Genomic DNA, 24133 nt, shown 5'->3' with positions numbered 1-24133 from the left:
GAGGAAGGCCAAAATGTATTTATTGTTATTTTTTTTGGGGGGGGGGTCACTTTAAATAATGTGGCAGACCACAATAAATGATATGGAGGGCTACATTAAATAACGTTGCAGACCATTTTAAATGATGTGGCAGACCACAATAAATGATGAGGAAGGCCCAATTTTTTAAAAAAAAATTTGGGGGGGAGGGGTCACTTTAAATAAATGACGTGGAGGGCCACTTTAATAACGTTGCAGACCACGATAAATGATGCGGCAGACCACAATAAATGACGTGCAGGGCTAATTTAAAAAATGTTGCAGACCACAATAAATGTTGTGGCAGGCCAAATGTTTTTTTTATTTAATTTTTTATTTTTGGGGGGGGGGGGAGATTTAAATAATGTGGCGGACCACATTAATGATGTGGACGGCCACTTCAAATAATGTGGCAAACCACGATAAATGAAAATGGCAGGCCAGGTTAAATATCGTAGCAGACCATTCAAATGAAGTGGCAGACCACAATAAATGAGGTGGAGGGCTGGTTTAAATAACGTTGCAGACCACAATAAATTATGTGGCAGGCCAAACATGTTTTTTCTTTTTGGAGGGGGTTACTTTAAATAATGTGGCAGACCACAATAAATGATATGGAGGGCCAACTCAAATAACATTGCAGACCATTTTAAATGACGTGTCAGACCACAATAAATGAAGTAGAGGGCCAATTTTTTATTTTATTTTTTATTTTTGGGGGGCCAAATTAAATAACGTGGTAGGCCACAATAATTGATGTGGAGAGCCACTTTAATAACGTTGCAGACCACAATAAATGATGTGGCAGACCATGTAGAGGGCTATTTTAAATAATGTTGCAGACCACGAAAAATCTTGTGGCAGGCCAAACGTTTTTTTATTTTTATTTCATTTTTGGGGGGGGGTGGCAAGTTTAATAATGTGGCAGACCACGCTAAATGATGTGGAGGGCAAAGTTAAATAACGACGCAGACTACATTAAATGACATGGAGGGCCAACTTAAATAACGTTGCAGACCACATGAAATGATGAGGCAGACCACAATAAATGAAGGTGGCAGGCCACATTAAATAACGTATCAAACCACTTCAAATGATGTGGCAGAACACAATAATTGAGGTGGTGGGCTACTTAAAATAAAGTTGCAGACAACGTTAAATGATGTGGCAGACCACAATAAAAGATGTGGCAGGCAAATATATATATATATTTTTGGGGGGGGCCCTTTAAATAAAATGGCAGACCACTATAAATGATGTGGAGGGCAACATTAAATAACGACGCAGACTACATTAAATGACGTGGCGGTCCACTTTAAATAATGTTGCAGACCATGATAAATGACTGTGGCAGGCCACATTAAATAACGTTGCAGACCACAATAAATGAGGCCACTATTTTTTCTTTTTTTTCTTTTTTTTGGGGGGGCCACATTAAATATTGTGGCAGACCACAATAAATAATGTGGAGGGCAACGTTAAATAAAGTGTGACATAGTGGATGGTAAATGTGGGTATGTGCAAGTGTGACATAGTGGATGGTAAATGTGGGTATGTGCAAGTGTGATATAGTGGATGGTAAATGCGGGTATGTGCAAGTGTGATATAGTGGATGGTAAATGTGGGTATGTGCAAGTGTGACATAGTGGATGGTAAATGTGGGTATGTGCAAGTGTGACATAGTGGATGGTAAATGCGGGTATGTGCAAGTGTGACATAGTGGATGGTAAATGTGGGTAAGTGCAAGTGTGACATAGTGGATGGTAAATGTGGGTATGTGCAAGTGTGACATAGTGGATGGTAAATGTGGGTATGTGCAAGTGTGACATAGTGGATGGTAAATGTGGGTATGTGCAAGTGTGACATAGTGGATGGTAAATGTGGGTATGTGCGGGTGTGACATAGTGGATGGTAAATGTGGGTATGTACAAGTGTGACATAGTGAATGGTAAATGTGGGTATGTGCAAGTGTGACATAGTGGATGGTAAATGTGGGTATGTGCAAGTGTGACATAGTGGATGGTAAATGTGGGTATGTGCAAGTGTGACATAGTGGATGGTAAATGTGGGTATGTGCAAGTGTGACATAGTGGATGGTAAATGTGGGTATGTGCAAGTGTGACATAGTGGATGGTAAATGTGGGTAAGTGCAAGTGTGACATAGTGGATGGTAAATGTGGGTATGTGCAAGTGTGACATAGTGGATGGTAAATGTGGGTATGTGCAAGTGTGACATAGTGGATGGTAAATGTGGGTATGTGCAAGTGTGACATAGTGGATGGTAAATGCGGGTATGTGCGGGTGTGACATAGTGGATGGTAAATGTGGGTATGTGCAAGTGTGACATAGTGAATGGTAAATGTGGGTATGTGCAAGTGTGACATAGTGGATGGTAAATGTGGGTATATGCAAGTGTGACATAGTGGATGGTAAATGTGGGTATGTGCAAGTGTGACATAGTGGATGGTAAATGTGGGTATGTGCAAGTGTGACATAGTGGATGGTAAATGTGGGTATGTGCAAGTGTGACATAGTGGATGGTAAATGTGGGTATGTGCAAGTGTGACATAGTGAATGGTAAATGTGGGTATGTGCAAGTGTGACATAGTGGATGGTAAATGTGGGTATGTGCAAATGTGACATAGTGGATGGTAAATGTGGGTATGTGCAAGTGTGACATAGTGGATGGTAAATGTGGGTATGTGCAAGTGTGACATAGTGGATGGTAAATGTGGGTATGTGCATGTGTGACATAGTGGATGGTAAATGTGGGTATGTGCAAGTGTGACATAGTGGATGGTAAATGTGGGTATGTGCAAGTGTGACATAGTGGATGCTAAATGCGGGTATGTGCAAGTGTGATATATTGGATGGTAAATGTGGGTATGTGCAAGTGTGACATAGTGGATGGTAAATGTGGGTATGTGCAAGTGTGACATAGTGGATGGTAAATGTGGGTATGTGCAAGTGTGACATAGTGGATGGTAAATGTGGGTATGTGCAGGTGTGACATAGCGGATGGTAAATGTGGGTATGTGCAAGTGTGACATAGCGGATGGTAAATGTGGGTATGTGCAAGTGTGACATAGTGGATGGTAAATGTGGGTATGTGCAAGTGTGACATAGTGGATGGTAAATGTGGGTATGTGCAAGTGTGACATAGTGGATGGTAAATGTGGGTATGTGCGGGTGTGACATAGTGGATGGTAAATGTGGGTATGTGCAAATGTGATGTATTGGATGGTAAATGTGGGTATGTGCAAGTGTGACATAGTGGATGGTAAATGTGGGTATGTGCAAGTGTGACATAGTGGATGGTAAATGTGGGTATGTGCAAGTGTGACATAGTGGATGGTAAATGTGGGTATGTGCAAGTGTGACATAGTGGATGGTAAATGTGGGTATGTGCAAGTGTGACATAGTGGATGGTAAATGTGGGTATGTGCAAGTGTGACATAGTGGATGGTAAATGTGGGTATGTGCAAGTGTGACATAGTGGATGGTAAATGTGGGTATGTGCAAGTGTGACATAGTGGATGGTAAATGTGGGTAAGTGCAAGTGTGACATAGTGGATGGTAAATGTGGGTATGTGCAAGTGTGACATAGTGGATGGTAAATGTGGGTATGTGCAAGTGTGACATAGTGGATGGTAAATGTGGGTATGTGCAAGTGTGACATAGTGGATGGTAAATGTGGGTATGTGCAAGTGTGACATAGTGGATGGTAAATGTGGGTATGTGCAAGTGTGACATAGTGGATGGTAAATGTGGGTAAGTGCAAGTGTGACATAGTGGATGGTAAATGTGGGTATGTGCAAGTGTGACATAGTGGATGGTAAATGTGGGTATGTGCAAGTGTGACATAGTGGATGGTAAATGTGGGTATGTGCAAGTGTGACATAGTGGATGGTAAATGCGGGTATGTGCGGGTGTGACATAGTGGATGGTAAATGTGGGTATGTGCAAGTGTGACATAGTGAATGGTAAATGTGGGTATGTGCAAGTGTGACATAGTGGATGGTAAATGTGGGTATATGCAAGTGTGACATAGTGGATGGTAAATGTGGGTATGTGCAAGTGTGACATAGTGGATGGTAAATGTGGGTATGTGCAAGTGTGACATAGTGGATGGTAAATGTGGGTATGTGCAAGTGTGACATAGTGGATGGTAAATGTGGGTATGTGCAAGTGTGACATAGTGAATGGTAAATGTGGGTATGTGCAAGTGTGACATAGTGGATGGTAAATGTGGGTATGTGCAAATGTGACATAGTGGATGGTAAATGTGGGTATGTGCAAGTGTGACATAGTGGATGGTAAATGTGGGTATGTGCAAGTGTGACATAGTGGATGGTAAATGTGGGTATGTGCATGTGTGACATAGTGGATGGTAAATGTGGGTATGTGCAAGTGTGACATAGTGGATGGTAAATGTGGGTATGTGCAAGTGTGACATAGTGGATGCTAAATGCGGGTATGTGCAAGTGTGATATATTGGATGGTAAATGTGGGTATGTGCAAGTGTGACATAGTGGATGGTAAATGTGGGTATGTGCAAGTGTGACATAGTGGATGGTAAATGTGGGTATGTGCAAGTGTGACATAGTGGATGGTAAATGTGGGTATGTGCAGGTGTGACATAGCGGATGGTAAATGTGGGTATGTGCAAGTGTGACATAGCGGATGGTAAATGTGGGTATGTGCAAGTGTGACATAGTGGATGGTAAATGTGGGTATGTGCAAGTGTGACATAGTGGATGGTAAATGTGGGTATGTGCAAGTGTGACATAGTGGATGGTAAATGTGGGTATGTGCGGGTGTGACATAGTGGATGGTAAATGTGGGTATGTGCAAATGTGACATAGTGGATGGTAAATGTGGGTATGTGCAAGTGTGACATAGTGGATGGTAAATGTGGGTATGTGCAAGTGTGACATAGTGGATGGTAAATGTGGGTATGTGCAAATGTGACATAGTGGATGGTAAATGTGGGTATGTGCAAGTGTGACATAGTGGATGGTAAATGTGGGTATGTGCAAGTGTGACATAGTGGATGGTAAATGTGGGTATGTGCATGTGTGACATAGTGGATGGTAAATGTGGGTATGTGCAAGTGTGACATAGTGGATGGTAAATGTGGGTATGTGCAAGTGTGACATAGTGGATGCTAAATGCGGGTATGTGCAAGTGTGATATATTGGATGGTAAATGTGGGTATGTGCAAGTGTGACATAGTGGATGGTAAATGTGGGTATGTGCAAGTGTGACATAGTGGATGGTAAATGTGGGTATGTGCAAGTGTGACATAGTGGATGGTAAATGTGGGTATGTGCAGGTGTGACATAGCGGATGGTAAATGTGGGTATGTGCAAGTGTGACATAGCGGATGGTAAATGTGGGTATGTGCAAGTGTGACATAGTGGATGGTAAATGTGGGTATGTGCAAGTGTGACATAGTGGATGGTAAATGTGGGTATGTGCAAGTGGGACATAGTGGATGGTAAATGTGGGTATGTGCAAGTGTGACATAGTGGATGGTAAATGTGGGTATGTGCAAGTGTGACATAGTGGATGGTAAATGTGGGTATGTGCAAGTGTGACATAGTGGATGGTAAATGTGGGTATGTGCAAGTGTGACATAGTGGATGGTAAATGTGGGTATGTGCAAGTGTGACATAGTGGATGGTAAATGTGGGTATGTGCGGGTGTGACATAGTGGATGGTAAATGTGGGTATGTACAAGTGTGACATAGTGAATGGTAAATGTGGGTATGTGCAAGTGTGACATAGTGGATGGTAAATGTGGGTATGTGCAAGTGTGACATAGTGGATGGTAAATGTGGGTATGTGCAAGTGGGACATAGTGGATGGTAAATGTGGGTATGTGCAAGTGTGACATAGTGGATGGTAAATGTGGGTATGTGCAAGTGTGACATAGTGGATGGTAAATGTGGGTATGTGCAAGTGTGACATAGTGGATGGTAAATGTGGGTATGTGCAAGTGTGACATAGTGGATGGTAAATGTGGGTAACTGCAGAAAAGCGTGTAAGAGAAGAAGTACTTACCTTTTCTTCCCGGTCACAGAATCATGAGTTTGTGGACGAGCAGACCTTCCAGGCCAACTGCATGGAGATCTCGGTGATCAAAAAGTCCAGCTCCCGCAGTTCCTCGCTGTCCTCCTCGCCGCACGGCTTCAGCTCGTGTTGCTCCCGGCGCCAGAGGAAGAAGAACAGCTTCAGCCTGCCCAGCACCAACAACCAGGAGCTGAGCACCATCCAGATCCGAGAGAGGCCCGTGGCCAACAGGTACGACCCGGGCGATGGATGGTGGTCGGACCTTGTGGGACCACCACATGACTCCATCCCCTGCCCTTTTTTTTGTGCTCTGCTTCTTCTTACTTTTCAGATTATGCACTAAACCACAGGTTCTTCATTTTTTTAGACCACGGAGCCAAACTTTTTCCACTACACAGGGGCCCGGGGCCGACTTAAATATTACCACTGAATTAGTCATCTTACTGTTGATTTTAATGGCATTCCATTATTATATTTAACCTTTACAACCTTGTCAATGATTTACAAGTATGTGTTAATCAAAAATATTATTTCAACACACAAATATTAGGCTTAGGTCAGGCTGATTGAAAAAAAAAATACTAATCAAATATACTGCATAAGAAGAGACAGATATATATATATATACACACACACATGTACAGATATATTTACATAGACAGAAGTATATAAATATGTTTATATATATATAAACATACATATATATATACACACATATATACATACATATATACGTATATATTCACATACATATATAAATACCTATATATATTTTTTATAACTTGATTTGTTTGGGTGACGTAAAATGATTCCATAAATAATTTATATTTACTACGAAATAGGGATTCAATTTGGCAATACTACACATAAATATATTTATTTCATGATAATATTCTAACTATTTTTGCCTAATTTCCGTAGTCTGACATCCATTTGCTGCTGACTCTCCAAACCTTTGAATTGGGTGTGTGAGGTGATATATATACATATATACATATATACATATATATATATATATATATATATATATATATATATATATATACACATACATACATTTCTATACATACATACATACGTACATTCATACACATATCTTTATATATACATACATTTCTATACATATATACATGCATACATACACATATATTTATATACATACACACATACATACATACATACATACATACATACACACATAATTATACATATATGTATACATACATACATACATACATTTCTATACATACATACATACATACATAAATAAATTCCTATATAAATACATTTATACATACATACATATATATACATATATACATTTATACATACATATGTATGTATGTATAAATGTATACATGGGCACATACATATATACACAAATATACATACATACATACATACATATATACATATATAAACATATATATATATATGTATACATATAAATATATATATGTATGTATACATACATACATATTTAAATATATATATATGTATGTATACATATATATATATATATACACACATCTACATATATGTATATGCGTGTGTATATATATATATATATATATGTATATATATATATATATATATATATATATATATATATATGTATATACATATAAACGTATATACATATATATGTATATACATACTGTCAGACTGGCCCCTGACAGTTTGTTTATGTTCTAGTTTTTTCCTGTGTGTGTAGTATTTCCTGTCAGCGCTCTTATTTTGTTGGTTTCCTGTCTTTCTCCTTGAGCGTTTTTTTCCCCCTCAGCTGCGGCTGATTGGCACCTGGCCAGACCTGGTGTCAATCAGCCCGCTCCTATTTTTACCTGCTTTTTTCCTCCAGTCAGTGCTGGATTATTGTCATGTCCATGTCACTTCCGTATCATCGCTCCTGTTGTGTCGTTTTGTTTCTTGTCATTGCATCGTAGCAGTGAGCTATATTTCGGTATCTGTTTGTAGCTTACTGTTTTTTGTTCCCTGCTTCCGTTTTGTTTTCATTCTACAAGTAACAACTTCTGTTTTCCTGCTCGCTACCCGCTAGCTTCCACGCTAGGCCCTTTTGTTTTTGCTAGCTTCCATGCTAAGCACCTTTTGTTTGGTTTCCTTACTCAATGCCTGCCTCCTTCTCTGCATCTTGGGGTTCGTCACAATCTAACTCTGACACATACATACATATAATTATGGAAATTACACCAAAAAAAGTATTAATATTATTATGAAATAAATGTATTTATGTATAGTATTGCCAAATGGAATCCCTACTTTGTGTTAAATATAAATCGTGTTTTTTATGGGTTTGTTTTAAAGCAGACCAATCAAATCAGGTTATTTCAAAACTAATTAAAGTTATTGTCATGCATTATTACAATAGGATTATTTAAAAAAAAATAATTATGCGATATTCGTATAAAATCTATTAATAAATAAAATATCTAAACAATTATTGTAGACTTCATATGTACAAGTGGGGAAATAGTCTTCCTCTACTTTAATACTTTATTCTGCTAGTCCATTACTTACCAAGCTTCACCTTTTTCTTCGTGCTAGCGCGTTAAACTTCCTCCCGCATGAATCCCGACTGCAGGCCGGTCCAAATGGAAGGATGAGCAAGTGAAAAGAATATACTTACCGAAGTGAAGTGACGCATCTCAGGCCAGATGATTGCCTTCACAGACCGGCTGGACTCCGGCATGAGTCGCGCTGTGAAGTCCGTCATCGGTGCCAACGTGGGAAGATGGCACCTCGGATGTGACACATGCCGTATAAAAGAACACGCTGTTACAAATAAAAGCTTCTTAGCCATCTTTGATTCGAAAACGTGCACGCGGACCTTGATGCTGGGATGTGTCCACGCTGAAAAGCCGAGATCACAGGTGTCAAAGTCACAAGACCTAAGGGGTCCGGATCGTACGTACAAACCCCCAAGTTGTCACGTTGTGTAAATGGTAAATAAAAACAGAATTCAATGATTTGCAAATCCTTTTCAACCTATATTCAATTGAATAGACTGCAAAGACAAGATATTTAAAATTATATTTTATCCTCCTGTTGAAATAAGCAGGGGCGTCCATGATGACGTTGCTTGGATGGCAACATATGTTGCTCCAAAGCCTGTATGTACCTTTCAGAATTAATGGTGCCTTCACATATGTGTAAGTTACCCATGCCATGGGCACTAATACACCCCCATACCATCACAGATGCTGGCTTTTCAACTTTTGCGCTTAGAACAATCCGGATGGTTCTTTTCCTCTTTGGTCCGACATCCACAGTTTCCAAAACCAATTTAAAATGTGGACTTGTCAGACCACAGAATAGTTTCCACTTTTTTATCAGTCCATCTGAAATGAGCTCGGCCCCGGCGAAGTCAGCAGCGTTCCTGGGTGTTGTTGATAAATGACTTTCGCTTTGCATAGTAGACTTTTAACATGCACTTACAGATGTAGCGACCAACTGTGGTTACTGACAGTGGTTTTTTTAAGTGTTCCTGAGCCAATGTGGTGATATCCTTTACACACCGATGTCGCATTTTGATGCAGCACCGCCTGAGGGATCGACGGTCCGTAATATCATCGCTTACGTGCAGTGACTTCTCCAGATTCCCTGAACCTTTTGATGATATTACGGATCATAGATGGTAAAATCCTTAAATTCCTTGCAATAGCTGGTTGAGAAATGTTGTTTTTAAACTGTTGGACAATTTGCTCTAGATTTGTTGACAAAGTGGTGACCCTCGCCCCGTCCTTTTTTTTTTGAACGACTGAACATTTCATGGAAGCTGCTTTTTATACCCAATCATGGCACCCACCTGTTCCCAATTAGCCTGTTCACCTGTGGGTTGTTCCAAATAAGCGTCTGATGAGCATTCCTCAACTTTCTCCGTCTTTTTTGCCACATGTTGCAGGCACCAAAATTCCAAAATGAGTGAACTTTTGCAAAGAATAACGTTTTTGAGTTGGGACGTTAAGTATCTTGTCTTTGCAGTCTATTCAATTGAATATACGTTTTTATTTACCATTACCACAATGTGCTACCTTCACTTGTGTTGTTTATGTAGTTTGTAAAAAAAAAAAAAAAAAAAAAAAAGTTTTTGGGGGTAATTACGGCATCACATGAGAAGATATTGACGAGGTGTTTACTTACCTGGAAAGCCCTCGGCGGCGTCTTTAATATGAGGTGTCACTTGATGGACTTTTCTCGCTGTCACTCTTTCCGCCCCCTAATGGCCATTTATAGGTACTGCTGGTATTACAGCTAACAGGTATTTTAGAACTTCCTTGTTGAACTCAGTTGTACTTTCATCCCTACCTTCACTTGTGTTGTTTTTGTAGTTTGTTGTAACATCCCTGCCCTTTTTTTGCATCTTTTTTTGCCACTTGTGCCAGCTTTTTTTGCAACATGTTGCGGGCATCAAATTCCAAACGAGCTAACATGTTTCCAGTTGGAACATGAAATATCTTGTCTTTGCAGTCTATTCAATTGAATATAAGCTGAAAAGGATTTGCAAATTGCAAATTTACCATTTACACAACGTGCCAACTTTACCGGTTTTGTAATGAAATCGAGTTTGTCACCCCTGGCTTTGATGATGTATTGTCAAGTAAAATCAAAAAAAAGTTTTTTGGGGTAATTGCGCCATCACATGAGAAGATATTGACGAGGTGTTTACTTACCTGGAAAGCCCTCGGCGGCGTCTTTAATATGAGGTGTCACTCGATGGACTTTTCTCATCGTCACTCTTTCTGCCCCCTAATGGCCATTTATAGGTACTGCTGGTATTACAGCTAACAGGTATTTTAGAACTTCCTTGTTGTACTCTGTTGTACTTTCATCCCTACCTTCACTTGTGTTGTTTTTGTAGTTTGGAGTAACATCCCTGCCCTTTTTTGCATCTTTTTTTGCCACTTGTGCCAGCTTATTTTGCAACATGTTGCAGGCATCAAATTCCAAACGAGCTAACATGTTTCCAGTTGGAACATGAAATATCTTGTCTTTGCAGTCTATTCAATTGAATATAAGCTGAAAAGGATTTGCAAATTGCAAATTTACCATTTACACAACGTGCCAACTTTACCGGTTTTGTAATGAAATCGAGTTCGTCACCCCTGGCTTAGATGATCTATTGTCAAGTAAAAACAAAAAAAGTTTTTGGGGGTAATTGCACCATCACATGAGAATATATTGACGAGATGTTTACGTACCTGGAAAGCCCTCGGCGGCGTCTTTAATACGAGGTGTCACTCGATGGACTTTTCTTGCCGTCACTCTTTCCGCCCCCTAATGGCCATTTATAGGTACTGCTGGTATTACAGCTAGCAGTTTTTTTAGAACTTCCTGGTTGTACTCAGCTGTACTTTCATCCCGCTTCTTCTTCCTTCCTTTCCCCAGTCGCTCCAACCTGAACGCCAAACTGGACGAGACGCTGAAACGCGACCCGGCGTACATCAGCCCCTCCATGGTCAGCCTGGCCGCCCCGGTGGTGACCATGTCGGACGGCGACGGCTCGTCCAGCACCGCCTCGGCGTACTCTCAAAGCAACATTGTGCGGGTGTCCGCCTTGTAGACGCCCGGCGAGAAGGGACGGGAATGGCGAGGGGCCTCACCGAGCATGAACCCGCTGAAACGTGGAGGGATTTATTATTTTTTTTCTTCCTTTTAATCCCAAGCGGCGAGCTCATCTGATGTCAAACTCTGCATGTTTTTTTTGTTGGTTTTTTTCAAAAGGGGGCGGTGGAGGCCTCCTCCGAGGGGGGGTCGTGGAGGATAGCGACCAGCACATTTTATTCCATGAGGAAAGCACAGCGAGCCGGAAATTGTTGGGAGGGAATCATCGTTGCCTAAACATACTGAGAAACACTTTATTTTTCAAGATAGTCGTCGCAGTCGGAAAGGAGCGCTTCCCGTTTATTTTTCTGTCCTGGACGATGACCAAGCACACGCCTTCATTCCCTGCGGACGTCCATTGTTGTTGTGAATATTCCGCTCTGTCCGATTATTTTTAATTTAATTTTTTATTTGCCCCTCCCCCGCCCCGCCGCACTCTTGTAAATTGGACAACTCCACGTGCAATCCCGGAAACGTCGGCTCGTTTGACGAAACACGTGACGCATCGTGACATTCTGTTTGTGAAATGTGCAAGTAAAAGTGAAAGTCCGGGGGGAAAAAACAAGAAAAAAAAAAAAAAAGGTTACATGTTTAACATGTATGGAAGACATTCCGGTGGAACCTCCAAAGTCAAACGCCGTTGGCCGCTGGGAATTTTCAAAACGGGGTCCCACGGTACATTTTTGGGGTCCCACATTTTTGCAAAACAAATGATAAATGCACTATATTGCCAAAAGTATTTTTTCCACCTGCCTTGACTAACCCATCCATCCATCTTCTACCCCTTATCCGAGGTCGGGTCGCGGGGGCAGCAGCCTAAGCAGGGAAGTCCGGACTTACCTCTCCCTGGCCGCTTCGTCCAGTTCTTCCCGGGGGATCACGAGGCGTTCCCAAGCCATAGTCTTCCCGACGTGTCCTGGGTCTTCCCCGTGGCCTCCTACCTAACCAGTTTCTACCGCTTGTCCCTTTTGGGTTCGCCGGGGGGTGCTGAATCCATACGGTTCAATATGACGTCGGCCCACCTTTTTGCAGCTATTTCAGCTTCAAGTCTTCCGGGAAGGCTGTCCACGAGGTCGCGGAGTATGTTTATAAGGGATTTTCCACCATTCTTCCAAAAGCGCATTGGTGAGGTCACGCGCTGATGTTGGTTCGAGAAGGTGTTCTGTCGGGTTCAGGTCAGGACTCTGTGCAGGCCAGTCAAGTTCATCCACACCTGACTCTGTCGTCCATGTCGTTATGAACCTTGCTTTGTGCAGTCATGTTGGAAAAGGAAGGGGCCCGCTCCAAACTGTTCCCACAAGGTTGGGAGCATGGAATTGTCCAAAAGATGTTTTTGGTATCCCGGAGCATTCAAAGTTCCTTTCACCGGAACTAACTTCTGAAAAACAACCCCACACCATAATTCCTCCTCCACCAAATAATTTCACACTCGGCCCAATGCAGTCCGAAATGTACCCTTCTCCTGGCAACCTCCGAACCAAGACTCGTCTTCCTTTCTTCTGAATATTTAGGAGCAAGGAAATTTCACGACTAGATTCGTCGCACAGGTGGCACCCTGTAAATGTTTGTAGAAACAGTCTCCATGCCAAAGTGCTTGATTTGATACAGCTGTGGCCGGGCCAAGTGATTAAGACACCTGATTCTCATCATTTTGACGGGTGGCCAAATACTTTGGGCAATATAGTTTATCTCACATTCTGTATTGTGTTTTGGAAAAAGGTTTTCATGAACATTCCTTAATTCATTCAAAAATATATATTTTTTATGTATATGTAAATGTATTCAGTTATAAATTCACTTTCTTCTCTCCTTCATGGAGCTAAACTTTACCACTGCCTTTAGTTTTTTTTTTCTTTATTTTAATCTAATGAGTTGTAGATGTATTTATTTCACTATAAAAGTGTAAAAAAGTATTTTGCTTCGGTCATGGAATGACGATAATGGTGTGCCAGGGCATGATAATCGGCAGAAGAGCACAGTCGGCTCGTCCCCTTGAAAAGCTTGGACACAGCACTCTGCGAACCTCCTTTACATTCTATGGAGGGAATCAATGATGGTCTTCCAGACAGTTGTCAAGTCTTCCCCATTTTCATCCTAACTGAGACAATTGAAGCAATTTAACGACAACCTGATTTTAGTAGACGAGTATAGTGAAACATTCACTTTCAAACATTCATGCCCTGTCAAATGTGGCCCGATTTCTTCACGGTTTTCGCATGTTTTCGGAGGGTTTTATGAGCTTGAGGCCCGAATTATGTACCGTATTTTACGGACCATAGGGCGCACCGGATTACAAGGCGCACTTCTGACGAATGGTCTATTTTCGGTCTTTTTTCATATTATAGGGCGCATTAAAGGAGTCATAATATTTAAAAAAATAATTCCAAATGTAAAAGACTTTCTTGTGGTCTACATAACATGTAATGGTGGTTCTTTGGTCAAAATGTTGCATAGATGATGTTTACAGATCATCTTCAAGCCGCTTTCTGACGTTTTGTGGACGGGTCTTATAAACGTGGCTCACCTTCGGCAGCACCTTCTCCCCGTCATCTTTGTTGTAGCGGTGTAGCGTGCAAGGACGGGAGTGGAAGAAGTGTCCAAAAGATGGCGCTAACTGTTTTAATGACATTTAGACTTTACTTCAATCAATAATGGAGCAGCGTCTACCGTGAATTGATTAACGTAGACCCCGACTTAAACAAGTAAAAAAACGTATTCGGGTGTTACCATTTAGTGGTCAATTATACGGAATATGTAATGGAATGTGCAATCTACTAATAAAAGTCTCAATCAATCAATCAACCTCATCCGGAATCAAAAACACCCTGTGAAAAACCATCAGACCGGAACCCTCTAATAACTAAAGTTCCCTGGGTGAATAATGTAAAGTCACTACACCGGTATGTTTTAGCGCTTTCATGGCGAGTTTACTGACTGATATAAGTAAGAACTTTACACTACTTTATATTAGAAATGGCCACAGTGGAGGATGAATGTCCCATAACAAGAAGATAGAGAAAACGAGGCTTATCGACTACTGAGTCGGTACGGACTACAAAGGCGGACACGCGCAATTTTTCAGGATTAATGCAGATCCCAAATACAGATCAGCAGGTACAAGAAGGTAAGACAAGTTGCTTTTGCATAACATTGCAAAACAAAACACCAGATAATGTCTTACTTTATACACACACCATAATGATACTCTATGTTGAAGCACATCAAGCGGTGTGGCTCCATACCTTACCAAAGTCGTACTAAAACATTTTGACAGATTTTTGAGCACCGTATTTAATGTTGTATATTTTCAGAGGAACATATAAAATGTTGGTGTTGTTTACTTGAGATATATCGCCCGGAATGTGTCCCGCGGAAAACCATAACAAAAGTTCCTTGGGTGAATAATGTAAACTCACTACACCGGTATGTTTTAGTGCTGTCATGGCAAGTTTACTGACAGAAATAAGTAAGAACTTTACACTACTTTATATTACAAATGGCAACAGCGGAGGATGAATGTCCCATAACAAGAAGATAGAGAAAAAGAAGAAGCTACACGGACTACAAAGGCGGAAGCGTGCAATTTTTCAGTACTTATGCAGATCCCAACTACGGATCAGCAGGTACCAGGAGGTAAGAAAAGTTGCTTTTGCATAATATTGCGAAACAAAACGCCAGATAATGTCTTACTTTAGACAGACCATAATGATACTCTATGTTGAAGCACATCAGGTGGTGTGGCTCCATAGGGTACCAAAGTCGTACTAAAACATTTTGATAGATTTTTGACCACCGTGTGTAATGTTCGATATTTTCAATGGAACATATAAACTGTTGGTGGTGTTTTTTTTTTTTTGTTTGTTTTTTTTTTTTTTTTTTTTTTTTTTTTTTTATTAAATCAACACAAACACACAAAATACACTTTCCATCAGTGCATCAACCCCCCAAAGAAAACCCCTCCCTCCCCCATTCACACCCAGCCACACCCACTCACACAAAAAAGGGTTGTTTCTTTCTGCTACCAAAATGCTGGTTCCCACAACATATATAACACAGTCTGCAAGGGACATAGTCCCTGAAACACACATGATTGTGTGTGTCGCCGGTCCACTAACACTATCATTAATTACTATTTTTTATGTAATTGTTTTATATGATTTTACTTTCTTTTTTATCCCCAAAAAAAATGTCATTGTTTTCCTTTTTTTTTAATCTCATTTTATTTTATTAAAAAAAAATTAAAAAAAATAACCTTATCTTCATCAGACCAGGTTGTTAATGGAATTAGACTTGTCTAAAAGGTTTTTAAAACCAGGTCCAGTCCAGACAATGTCAAAGTGGGCCTCAGCAACACACACCCTCATCCATGTGCAACAACAAAAATTAGGGAAACAACAGATTGCATATAAGTTATAAACAAAATTACATTTTCATAAAAAGCATTTGTGTATAGTCCATATTATGTCCAAGTCAGATTCAACACACACCTTCATTTTGTACACTCAAAAAAAGGGAACACAACAACAGATAGCATATATGTTGCTGTTGTTGCATATCTATAAACATTATTACATTTTCATAATAAGCCTTTAAGGATTTCCCATCTTTTTTCATGTTTTTTGGCATCATTATCGTTGTCAATCATGTATCTTTCTAAAGTTAAAAAATACTGAATAAATGTTTTAAAGAAAGTAATACTAAGTGAATATCTATTTTTGGCCTTAAAAATAAACCTTTTACCAAGTACTATAATTAAATTAACTAAGTCATGCTTGTCAATAAACTCTCCTAAAATAACAGAAACTATATCAAGCTTCATAAACAAACCAATCCTTGAACACGTTTTTTCAACTTCCACCCAAAAGGAAGACACAATATGACAATACCAAAACAAATGCAGGGTGGATTCAGATTCCTGACAGCAAAAGCGGCAATCATCTGACTCAGTCATATTCCATAGTTTTAACATTTTCCCCGTTGGTAAGAAGTTATAAATAATTTTAATTTGAAAATAACGGTTTTGCACATCGATAGTAGTTTTGTAGATTAGTTTGAATATGGCATCCCACGGCAACGGGCAGTCAAAAAAGTCTTCCCATTTTCCATATGTGTTATATGGGACAGCCTTCAAAGATTTCTTTATTAAATAAAAATTATATTTTTTTTTATTAATTTTAGTTCCTTTTTGCCAACTAGAATTTCTTATTAGAGGTTTACAAACTAGTAATTTAGTAGTTCCATAATTAATTATTTGTTTCCATCTTTTCCTAATTACTCCAGTTAGTTGATTAAAAGAAAAGCTTGAACCAGCATCACCATACATAGTTCTAAATTCATCATACTTCATAATTTTACCATTCTCATTGATCATATCATTGACAAAAATTATTCCTCTTTCAAACATATTTTTCCAAAAGAAAGGCTTTCCATCTATTAAAATATTAGAGTTCATCCATATTATCTGCTGCAAAATATCATCTCTTTTTTTTGGCACATGAAATTGAAAACACCACCATGAGTGGATTGTTTCCTTTATGAACCCCTCCATGTTTCCCAGCAGATTCTCCACATAAGAATAATGGGAGGGGATCACTTGTAAAAAAGGATACAATTTTCTTTGATACATTACATGTTTTCTGTCCAACAGGACACTTGTGTACCACTCAGTATTTAAGTACATCTTTGGAACAATTGATGCTTTTAAAGAGAGACACATAGCTTCGAGGTTGAGAAGTTTTAGGCCCCCATATTCATACTCATTGTACAAAACCTTTCTTTTAATCTTTTCTGGTTTGCCGTCCCAGACAAAATCAAAGACCCTCCGTTCATAAACCTTAAAGAAGTTTTGTGATGGAGCTGGTAATGACAAAAACAAAAAAATAAACTGAGGAATAATTAACTGTTGGTGGTGTTTACTTGAGATATATCGCCAGGAATGTGTCCCACGGAAAACCATAACTAAAGTTCCTTGGGTGAATAATGTAAACTCACTACACCGGTATGTTTTAGTGCTGTCATGGCAAGTTTACTGACGGATATAAGTAAGAACTTTACACTACTTTATATTAGAAATGGCAACAGCGGAGGATGAATGTCCCATAACAAGAAGATAGAGAAAAAAAAGAAGCTACACGGACTACAAAGGCGGAAGCGCGCAATTTTTCAGTATTTATGCAGATCCCAACTCCGGATCAGCAGGTACCAGGAGGTAAGAAAAGTTGCTTTTGCAAAACGCTAGATAATGTCTTACTTTAAACACACCATAATGATACTCTATGTTGAAGCACCTCAAGTGGTGCGGCTCCATAGCTTACCAAAGTCGTACTAAAACATTTTGACAGATTTTTGAGCACCGTATTTAATGTTCTATATTTTCAGTGGAACATATAAAATGTTGGTGTTGTTTACTTGAGATATATCGCCGGAAATGTGTCCCGTGAAAAAACATCCGGCCGGAAACCCTCTAATAACTAAAGTTCCTTGGGTGAATAATGTAAACTCACTACACCGGTATGTTTTAGCGCTTTTATGGCTAGTTTACTGACAGATATAAGTAAGAACTTTAAACTACTTTATATTAAAAATGGCAACAGCGGAGGATGAATGTCCCATAACAACGAAGCTTATCGACTACGTCGTCAGCACGGACTACAAAGGGGAACAGGCGCAATTTTTCAGGACTCATGCAGATCCCAAATACAGATCAGCAGGTACCAGAAGGTAAGAAAAGTTGCTTTTGCATGATATTGCGAAATAAAACAGCTTACCTTATACACACACCATAATCATACTCTTATGTTTAATGCGCCGACAAGCGGTGCGGCTTCATGCCTTACCAAAGTCATACTAAAACATGTTTGGTAGATTGTAATGTTCAATGTTTTCAATGGAACATATAAAACGTTGTTTACCTGAGTCATATTGCCAGCATATTGAAGTTCACATGTATCTCTTATGTGTGACTGCCATCTACTGGTCACACTTATCATGACACCATGTACTAAATGAAATTGCTCCAAGGTCGGTAAGCACAACCAGAATTATTCCGTACATTAGGCGCACTGTAGAGTTTTGAGAAGAAAAAATATATATATAGTCCGGAAAATAACGTACAAATTAACAACTACATACTTGATATTGTTTAGGTTGTGGGCCCTGAATCTAGAATCTATGGACGTTTAACTTTTTGGAATGGAATTATGGAAATAAATACACTTTTCCATGATATTGTCATTTTTTGGGGGGAAAAAGGTCTGGGAAAAATAAAGATTTGCCAAACTACGAACACAAGCCAAATATTCCGGGCTAATCCTCCATGGTTAAGGTGGTGTTTTCTGTAAAAATGGGTTTTTCCTACACATCAAATTGTGCTTGAAGGCCACGCGGTGGTCGGACTTTGGAGGTTCCACTGCGGGTTCAAAGGTGAAATATTAGGTGATTGTTCTAAAGCGACCTTTTGACTACTGCTATCTCGACCCCGGACACACTTCTCGAAGGCTAGATTCTCACCGTGTAGACGGCCACCTTTTGTACATTCTTTTCATACTGTAAATAACCCCCCCCCCCCAAAAAAAAAGCTGACTGAGCGCATTCTGGAGTGGGTTCCTCTCATTTCTAGATTTAGTTTGACAGTTTGTCGTCGGCCATTCTATTTCTGTCTGTTGACTGGTTGAAGTAAGGATTTGCATGCTGTCACGGCGGGAAAAAAAACCGAAAAGATATTATGTTCTATTAAAGTTTGTCTCTGCTTCCTGTCGGCGACTTGTCTGTGAGAGGAGGTGTGTGTGTGTGTGTGTGTGTGTGTGTGTGTTCTTGCATTGTTACCCTTCTTGAGACATCAACAAAGAAAAGTACCGACCATCTGAGGGACCGGTGGACAAGTTAGGACCGAAATCATGGTCCCAATACCGAAAACCATTGCATCTAATGGAAAGCCAAATACTAGAATCCGTGAACATTGCTCCAAAGTCGGGATTTTTTTGTTGTTGTTGATTTAATGTGCATGCAAAAGTAAACATTGACAGGTGCAAAGGCAGCAATATATGATAAAACAAGGTAAAGAAGGACTTGTAAAAACCCGCCCGCTGATTTTACCGGCGCCGACGTAAGTGAAGTGAAGTGAATTATATTTATATAGCGCTTTTTCTCTAGTGACTCAAAGTGCTTTACATAGTGAAACCCAATATCTAATTTTTACATTTAAACCAGTGTGGGTGGCACTGGGAGCAGGTGGGTAAAGTGTCTTGCCCAAGGACACAACGGCAGGGACTAGGATGGCGTAAGCGGGGATCGAACCTGCAACCCTCAAGTTGCTGGCACGGCCGCTCTACCAACCGAGCTATGCCGCTTAAGACAACTCGCGTCCCATACGTGACCATAGGATTGAACAAACTACGGCACTACGGCCATTAACAGTTAGCTTCTACAGCTGTGTTGCCCAAAATGTGGCGCAGAGGCTATCTGTGGTCCGTGACGCTTTTGTCATCGGCCTTAAGCACGTTACACAAAAAAAGAAAAAAGAAAATGTTTTTATTTGCACCCACCGGTGGGGAAATGTATCAAAATGAGGCTGGTCCCAAAAAAGGAGGGATTTTTCAAATTGACAGCGTGTCGATTTTAAAAGTGCTCCCCCTCTGGCCAACATATGAAATAACAAGTGCGTGTAAGAAATTGAAATGCTCCCCCTAATTTTTAAAAATAAATAAATACGTATATAGAGACATAGTGTAATAACTTGAGGTAAAAAAATATTAAAAGAACAGTTACAAGCAAAAAAAAAATACCTAAAGCTTACCCTTTACTGTATATATTTACAGAGTGTGTATATATTATTAATGTTGTAATTACAAATATTTATATATCTAGAAAGGGTGGTCCTAAAGAGGTCGGATTTTTTGGGAGGTCTCAAGAAGGTCAGAAAGACGTGTCTGTGTGTGTGTGTGTGTGTGTGTGTGTGTGTGTGTGTGTGTGTGTGTGTGTGTGTGATGATGTAAAAGTCTGCAACAGTTTTTGCTTTTAAAGAAATCCAAGTCATGGAGTGAAAACATGAAAGGAGTGAGACGTCGGTGAGGTGGATAGTAGAATAAATACTGTCGGGAAACAACCTTTGTGTCTTTTGCTTCTTTGTTGTTCCTCAAACAGAAGTAGATACTGGTGGTTCTGGTGCAGGACATGTCGGGACCTGAGCCGCCCAGCAGGTGGTCCTGCAGGAACTGTCCGTGGGGATGCAGGCTCCTGCAGCGTTGCATTGTCTTGTCCTCCTCCCACAATGCACCTCTGTGCGGAGGAGTGACACAGCATTTTTTTTTTTATTTAGGAAATCTTAAGAACCGACCTCCCGCTGGCAGGGGACCACGGGGCTAATTGGGCTCAGGATGGCCAGGAGCAACAAAGGCATGGTGTTTGAACTTCATTAAAAAGACCGAAAATAAGCTCCTGGTTTTTCAGCAGTTGAACATGCAAAAGTTAGCAAATCACCAAGGAAAGATGTTTTAGTGTTTAAAGAATTGAAAAATGATCAACAGAGTTGGACATAAATACATAACACATTCATCTGATTGAATCACTATCTTATTTAGTCACTACAATAATTACAACTTGTGTTCACAGCCACAGGAACCACATGGGTCAGCCTACTCTATACAGTATTTACAACATTAATAGTGTTCACTTCACAGCCACTGATGGTTCATATAGTTATTGACATTATTTACACATAACTTTGTCTGTTTCAGTCACTGTTATTTAGTCACTACAGTAATTAAATATGTTCACATCCACAGGAACCACATGGGTGAGCCTACTCTATACAATATTTACAACCTTACTAGTGTTCACTTCATATCCACAGATGGTTCATCTACCTATTGACATTATTTACACATTACTTTGTTCCAGTCACTATGCTATTTAGTCACGACAGTAACTACAACTTGTGGTATCAATCAATCTATCCACAGGAACCACATGGGTTAGTCTACTCTATACAGTATTCACAACCTTACTCGTGTTCACTTCACAGCCACAGATGGTTCATCTATTTATTGAAATTATTTACACATAACTTTGTCTGTTTCAGTCACTGTTATTTAGTCACGACAGTAATTACAACTTGTGTTCACATCCACATGAACCACATGGGTGAGCTTACTCTATACAATAGTTACAACCTTCCCAGAGTTCACTTCACAGCCACAGATGGTTCATCTATTTATTGACATTATTTACACATTACTTTGTCTGTTTCAGTCACTATGTCATTTAGCCACTACAGTAATTACACATTGTGTTCACATTAAAATCCACAGGAACCACATAGGTGAGCTTACTCTATACAGTATTTACAACCTTACTAATGTTCACTTCACAGCCACATATGGTTCGCCTACTTATTTACATTTTTTACACATTACTTTGTCTGTTTCAGTCACTATGCAATTTATTCACGGCAGTAACTTCAACTTGTGCTCACATCCACAGGAATCACATGGGTGAGCCTACTCTATACAGTATTTACAACATTAATAGTGTTCACTTCACAGCCACAGATGGTTCATATAGTTATTGACATTATTTACACATAACTTTGTCTGTTTCAGTCACTACAGTAATTAAATATTATGTTCATATCCACAGGAACCACATGGGTGAGCCTACTCTATACAGTATTTACAACCTTACTAGTGTTCACTTCATAGCCACAGATGGTTCATCTACCTATTGACATTATTTACACACTACTTTGTTCCAGTCACTATGCTATTTAGTCACGACAGTAACTACAACTTGTGGTATCAATCAATCTATCCACAGGAACCACATGGGTTAGCCTACTCTATACAGTATTTACAACATTAATAGTGTTCACTTCACAGCCACAGATGGTTCATCTATTTATTGACATTATTTACAGATAAATTTGTCTGTTTCAGTCACTGTTATTTAGTCAATACAGTAATTACATCTTGTGTTCACATCCACAGGAACCACATGGGTGAGCTTACTCTATACAATAGGTACAACCTTCCCAGAGTTCACTTCACAGCCACAGATGGTTCATCTATTTATTGACATTATTTACACATTACTTTGTCTGTTTCAGTCACTATGTTATTTAGCCACTACAGTAATTACACATTGTGTTCACATTAAAATCCACAGGAACTACATAGGTGAGCCTACTCTATACAGTATTTACAACCTTACTAATGTTCACTTCACAGCCACATATGGTTCACCTACTTATTTACATTTTTTACACATTACTTTGTCTCTTTCAGTCACTATGCAATTTATTCACTACAGTAACTTCAACTTGTGTTCACATCCACAGGAACCACATGGGTGAGCCTACTCTATACAGTATTTACAACATTAATAGTGTTCACTTCACAGCCACGGATGGTTCATATAGTTTTTGACATGATTTACACATAACGTTGTCCGTCTCAGTCACTATGCTATTTAGTCACTACAGTAATTAAATATTATGTTCATATCCACAGGAACCACATGGGTGAGCCTACTCTATACAGTATTTACAACCTTACTAGTGTTCACTTCATAGCCACAGATGGTTCATCTACATATTGACATTATTTACACATTACTTTGTTCCAGTCACTATGCTATTTAGTCACGACAGTAACTACAACTTGTGGTATCAATCAATCTATCCACAGGAACCACATGTGTTAGCCTACTCTATACAGTATTTACAACCTTACTAATGTTCACTTCACAGCCACATATGGTTCACCTACTTATTTACATTTTTTACACATTACTTTGTCTGTTTCAGTCACTATGCAATTTATTTACGACAGTAAATTCAACTTGTGTTCACATCCACAGGAACCACATGGGTTAGTCTACTCTATACAGTATTCACAACCTTACTAGTGTTCACTTCACAGCCACAGATGGTTCATCTAGTTATTGACATTATTTACACATAACTTTGTCTGTTTCAGTCACTGTTATTTAGTCACTACAGTAATTAAATCGTATGTTCATATCCACAGGAACCACATGGGTGAGCCTACTCTATACAGTATTCACAACCTTACTAGTGTTCACGTCACAGCCACAGATGGTTCATCTACCTATTGACATTATTTACACATAAATTTGTCTGTTTCAGTCACTGTTATTTAGTCACTACAGTAATTACATCTTGTGTTCACATCCACAGGAACCACATGGGTGAGCTTACTCTATACAATAGTTACAACCTTCCCAGAGTTCACTTCACAGCCAAAGATGGTTCATCTATTTATTGACATTATTTACACATTACTTTGTCTGTTTCAGTCACTATGTTATTTAGCCACTACAGTAATTACACATTGTGTTCACATTAAAATCCACAGGAACCACATAGGTGAGCCTACTCTATACAGTATTTACAACCTTACTAATG

At 39.5% G+C, this 24133-nt stretch overlaps 1 protein-coding gene across 1 annotated transcript in view; it reads left to right on the top strand.

Moving 5' to 3' along the window:
- The window catches only part of LOC133549119 (potassium voltage-gated channel subfamily D member 2-like), a 270419-nt gene extending 250183 nt beyond the window's left edge, over nt 1–20236 (top strand). Inside the window, exons 4-5 of the mRNA XM_061894257.1 lie at nt 6104–6324; nt 11497–20236. Of these exons, the coding sequence (XP_061750241.1) occupies nt 6104–6324; nt 11497–11671 (396 nt within the window). The 3' untranslated portion in view covers nt 11672–20236. The remainder of the gene's footprint in view (nt 1–6103; nt 6325–11496) is intronic.
- Nucleotides 20237–24133: the final 3897 nt, after the last annotated feature.

Source organism: Nerophis ophidion, linkage group LG03 (assembly GCF_033978795.1).
Source record: "Nerophis ophidion isolate RoL-2023_Sa linkage group LG03, RoL_Noph_v1.0, whole genome shotgun sequence".
Lineage (NCBI taxonomy): Eukaryota > Metazoa > Chordata > Actinopteri > Syngnathiformes > Syngnathidae > Nerophis > Nerophis ophidion.
This window is presented reverse-complemented; position numbering and strand designations above follow the sequence as displayed.